Raw genomic sequence first — 5353 nt, 5'->3', positions numbered from 1 at the left:
AGCAGCAGCAACAGCAGCAAAGGCAGCAACAGCAGCAGCGGCTCCGTATGTTGCAGCAACGTGAGCAGCAACATAGTTTGCCGCTGCAGCCTCTCTCTGTGATATTTTCAGGCCCTTCTTGCATTCCCTGATGACCGTCTTTTGTTGTACTGTGCTTTGTGTCTCTGCCCATCCTCTAAGTAAGTTTATTTGCTGCTGCTGTTGCTGCAGCAGCAGTAGCAGCTGCTGCTGCTGCTGTTTTCGTTGCAGCGAATTGTTAGCACGTCTTTTCTCTGTCTCGCTCTCCTTCGGTGCATACTCAGGTGTATGTCCACCTATGCCGTGTTACCTCATGCATTCATCTGCATGAACTTTGGTCCTGCTGCTGCTCCTACTACTCTTGCTGCTGCTGCTGCTCCTACTACTCTTGCTGCTGCTGCTGCTGCTGCTGTGCTTTCTGTTACTGCTACAGGATCTTTCGGTTGGTTCTTAAACGAAATGAAGCAGAGCCGGCCTTGTGGCTCACCTTTGCTTCCTCACTGTTCCTGCAAGCAGCAGCAGCCGACACGTCTGGTCACAGCAGCAGCAGCAGCAGCAGCAGCAACAGCAGCAGCAGCAGTAGCATTGGAACGAAAAAAAACTCCCCGCAGGCACTGGTGCTTCAGGGAAGAAAGGTGCTGCTGACGTGCTGCAGTGCCTTTGCAGCGCATGCGCCCCTTGCAGCTTCTTGGGCCTTTCTCGAGCTGACTACTGCAGCTGCTGCAGATGCTGCTGCTGCAGAAGCTGCTGCTGCAGCCGCTGCTGCTTCAGATGCGGCTGCTGCTGCTGCAGATATGCTTACGCATGAACTGGAAGAGGAGCAACGGCAGCAGAAAGGTGGAGTCCTCCCACCTCTGTTATGCTTCAGCTGGCCATGGGCATGTTGGTTAGGTAGCCTAGGAGGCATGGCTCCTCAGCAGCAGCAGCAGCAGCAGCAGCAGGAGCAGCAGCAGCAGGAGCAGCAAGTGTGCGTTCTGCCTTTTGAGGGGTGGGGAGTTGCGGCCGCAGCGATGCATGTAGCCATGTGTTCTGCTGATCGTTCGTTTGCCTCCTTTAACCCCGCCTCGCCTGGGGTCCTACAGCAGCAGATGCAGCAGCAGCAAGAGCAGCAGCAGCAGCTGCAGCAGCAAGATGCGGATAGCTCTATGGAGGCAGATACTGCGGCAGGTCCCCTTCCATTTGCTCGGTCTCAGGTGGCTGCTTGCTGCGCCGTGTTGCTGCAGCGCTCAAAGATTGCTGCAGCTGGTGCTGCTGCAGTTGCTGCTGCGAATGCCAGCGCCTTTCCCCTGCTGACGTCTCCTCCCTGGGCAAACCTTTTCCTTGCACTGCTGCTGCAGGCTGCCTTGTCGCCGACGGCTGCTGCTATGTGGGGCGTCTTCGAGCAGCACTATGCTGCTGTTGCTGCTGCTGCTGCTGCTAGCGCTGCTGCAGCGGCTGGTGGCAACGGGTGCTGCGCCAGCTGCTGCGGATGCTCGTCAGCCGGTGGGGGTACGAGTTCCGATGCAGCTTCAGGCAGCAGCAGCAAAAGCAGCAACATTGGTCTCAACAGCAACGCAAACAATGAGAACAGCAGCAGCAGCAGCAGCAGCAGCGCCTGTAGTGGAAGTCCACTGGCGCGCTGCGGGCTCTGCAGCAGCAGTGAGGCAGCACGATGCGAGGAGTTAGCGTTGTCGTTTATTTTGGTTCTTCTTCTGGCTCTGAGCGTGCCAGAAGCAGCAGGAGAGCAAGAAGCAGCAGCACGTAGCAGTGGGGCTGTGTCTGCTGCTGGAGAAGGCGGGAGCTTGCTTAAGGCAGTGGACTTCATGCTGCGGCGCTTTCCATCGAATCCTTTTTTCCTTGCGGTGTACACGCAGGTCCGTCAGCAACACCTGTATCTTTTGTTTTGCCATGTTTTGTATTACTGCTTCTTCTTCTACTTTTCTGTATCCTTGTCTCTCTCTAACAACTACACAGAGAGCAGGGTTGCATTCAATCACTTTCCTGTTTATTTTGCTGCCCCTAGAGGTGTTGTTGCTTCTGCTGCTGCATCAACTCTATCAGCGTGCGCACACAGGTTCAGCATGAATGCCGCTGCTGTTGCTGCTGCTGTGTGCTGCAGCTACTCTTGCGTCCTGGAGTCAAGGGACGTCGTGCTGTGCGGGCGCTCTACAAGGAGTTGCTGCTAGGACCCCGCGCAGCAGCAACAGCAGCAGCAGCAGGAGCAGCCAGGGCAAAACCTGTTTGCTGGTGGCCTTCTGCGGCGACGCTGGAGAGTGCGTTTATGTCTGAATGGTTGATTGCTAGGAAAGCAGCGAAGACAGTTTCACAATGGTATGTACTCAGCAGCGGCAGCAACAGCAGCACTAGCAGCCCCAGCAGCAGCAGCAGCACAGGTCGTGACATTAGTGTTCATAGCCGCAGTAGCTCCAGTTCATTCCTACCCATTTGGTTTGCGTCTTGCTACTCCTGCTGCTGCTGCTGCTGCTGCTGCTGCAGGCGGTTGGAAATGCTGGCTCAGTGGGCCAGCAGGCACACGAGCTTTCCCTTCACGCTGCTGCAGCGGCTCCCCGGTGTTCAAGAGGGAATGCCTTGTGGCACAGCAGTGCTGCAGCGGGAGCAGCAGTTTTGGGTGTATCTCCAGGCTCTGCTGCTCAGCATGAACAGCAGCAGCACAAGCAGCAGTATACGCGGTGCTGTTTCTGACGCAACAGGCGCTGCTGCAGTGCTGGAATCTCTCAACGGCACAGTCATCGCGAGCCTCTGTGAGAGGTTGTGGACCCCACAACTGCAGCAGCAAAGCCAGGCTGACGATAGGGAGCAGCAGCAGCAGAAGCAGTACAGAGACAGACTGCAGCACGAAGCTTCTCTTATGGAGGAGCGGCTGCTACAGGCCGTCTGTGGGTGCCCCTTTTCAAAGAGGTAAGAAAAGAAACTGCACAATATTTCCGTCTATGTGTAGATTGCACCTCCATAGTTTAATACATATCCCTTTCTGTATTATTTACTGCATGTTTCTGTTTCCTGTTTCCTTGTGTCTTCTTCTCTCTCTCGTGCTCACCCGCTCCTCTGGTGCGCACTGGACAGCTACCACAACGGCGGGGCTATGGGGCTCAGCTTATAAAGGTTTTATCGAGTTTGAGGTTTTAGGGTTTACGGTGTGTCAGCTCTGGGGTGCTTGCGTCAGGATGTGGCTGTTGCTGCTGCACGTACAGCACGGTCGAAGGCGTCAAGACGGAGCTGAGGCAGCGGCAGCTCTGACAGGAGGCGCAGCAGCAGCAGAGGATGCTGTATTGCTGCTTGTTGATGCACTGCAGCGGGGCCTGCACTTCTGGGCAGACCCTGTAGCAGCTTTAGCGTTCCCATAGCCGCAGTGCCCCCTACACAGCGGCCTCTAGTTTGATGCTTTCTACACTGTATCCCTCCGTTTCATAAACTAACTTCTGTTTCCGCCTAGCCTCGCCGCCCCCCCTGCTTCTTCCTTTCCTCATACCCTTGCTGCTCACTGCAGTCACTGCCTCCTTTTGACTTACCACAATAAAAACTTATTTCTCCTTTTTGCCCTCTCGAGCTGCCGCTTTCTCCTCTTATTCAGGTTCTTCTAATTCATGGCGGGCCCTTAGAGGGAACGGCTGCTGCTTCCTAGGCACAGCGAAAGCTGATTTCTTATTGGTGTTGATTGCTGCAGTGTTGCTTGCTGCAATTCTTCCACGCACTGCGGCAAGCAACTGAAATTATACAGCTGATACGCAGTTAGCTAGCTGGTTAGCGCCACTGCTGCACAAACTCTGTACTTGAGTGCGTTCAGTTCACTGGGGTGTACGAGGTGCCTCCAGCCAAGACACCCAAGAACAGAACTAAACCAGAAAAAAACAAAACAAAGGGAGAATCGGGTTAATTTGCCTTAGGAAAGCTGTCATTGATCCCCCGTGTCTACTGCTGATGTTAACTGTCATCTATCTATTTGCAGCAGGCAGCGCGAAGACGGCAAGCGGAGAATCTTTCCTCTCGCTCTTGCGCGTGAAGGAAGTGCTGCTTGCTCTGTCTCCCACACACGAACTACTGCTGGCTGCCTCAACGCCGTGCCAAATAAAGTCTGCTGGCAGCTACCGGATATCTCTATACAGTTTTCGCTTTCCGTAGCATACAGTGTTCAAATAGGTTGTTGCCTTTATTCCCCCCCGATGCAACTGATGATCTGCTCGGAATCAAACACCCTGCTACTGTGGAGAAATGCTCGGTTGCTGCTGCTGCTGCTGTTACTGTTACGGGGGCTCGGGGTCTAGAACAACCAGCAAAGGGACGCAAGCTTCTGAAATTTCTGAACTGCTCCAAGAGGTTGCTTGATCCTTGTTAACTCTACCGTCTGAGAGTATGAGAGCCACATGCAGGGTGTTGCTGCTGTTGCTGCTACTTCCCTGAGTCATCCCGTGCATCTGCAGCAGTTGTAGCTCTGTTGCACCCGCTGGGCGTCGCCTTAGCGAATTGGCCACAGTTGACTATGCATCAATTCAAGTATGATATAAAAATATTTAAATAGAATATAAATAAAGTCGACAGACTTCTATGAAAAAAAGAAATAAACACACGCGAATATGAAATAAATGAAATAAACATATCTGAATACAGAACAAATGGAATCAGCATACTTCAGGAGTCATATCAGACTCTGCTGCGCTTCAAGGTAGGAAAGATACTTGGCCCGTAGCAAGCTGTGGCCACTTGCGTCTGTCGATGAACCAGTGACAAATGTAAGAACCGTAGTAGCTGCTACTTGTCTGCTGCTGCTGTAGTTGCAACCACAGCATCAACTTGCAGAAAGCTACGTTTCAACTGCGTCCAACAGCAGCAGCAACACGTGAAGAAGGGGGATAGCTGCTGCAGCTGCTGCAAGCATACATAACAGCAGAGCCATCAGCGAAAACAACAACGGCGACAACAGCATCATGCGGTTTCTGCACTGCTGCGACGGTGTGAGATCACGCACGACGAGAAAGATGCCACCCCTTTCGAGAACTCTCACTGTTGCACAGCAATACCTGGTGTTTGTTCTCCTTCTTGTGAGTGGAAGCCTTGCGTGTGCAAGTCGCTTTTCTGCACTACACGTTGCTATCCGCTGAGCGTGAATTAGATAATTCACTTATATATGCTTTTGTAGCTGGCTTCACTTGTGTCCAGGCAAACCCTAGCCGATTGTTTTGTCCATGTATGCACCACAACACGGAAACGGTAAATCCTTTACATCATACAATAGCTGTGCGTATCAGCTACTTGTGATTAATCAGGTTCATCAAGCACAACCAAATCAATCAGAAAGCAGTCTCTGCATGAATTTCTTACGGTGTTCTTCATGCGTTCT

General features: G+C 52.8%; 1 protein-coding gene across 1 annotated transcript in view; it reads left to right on the top strand.

Moving 5' to 3' along the window:
• Nucleotides 1-3362, top strand: part of EMH_0007030 (uncharacterized protein) — a gene marked incomplete at both ends in the record, with an annotated part of 13018 nt that extends 9656 nt beyond the window's left edge. The window contains 6 exon segments of the mRNA XM_013497790.1: nucleotides 3-60; nucleotides 112-179; nucleotides 452-1871; nucleotides 2117-2328; nucleotides 2494-2916; nucleotides 3182-3362. Coding sequence (XP_013353244.1) covers nucleotides 3-60; nucleotides 112-179; nucleotides 452-1871; nucleotides 2117-2328; nucleotides 2494-2916; nucleotides 3182-3362 — 2362 coding nt within the window.
• Nucleotides 3363-5353: the final 1991 nt, after the last annotated feature.

This window comes from Eimeria mitis, genomic scaffold (genome assembly GCF_000499745.2).
Source record: "Eimeria mitis Houghton genomic scaffold, Emh_scaff293, whole genome shotgun sequence".
NCBI classification, from domain to species: domain Eukaryota; phylum Apicomplexa; class Conoidasida; order Eucoccidiorida; family Eimeriidae; genus Eimeria; species Eimeria mitis.
The sequence above is the reverse complement of the archived record's forward strand: the minus strand, read 5'-3'. Positions and strand labels throughout refer to the sequence as shown.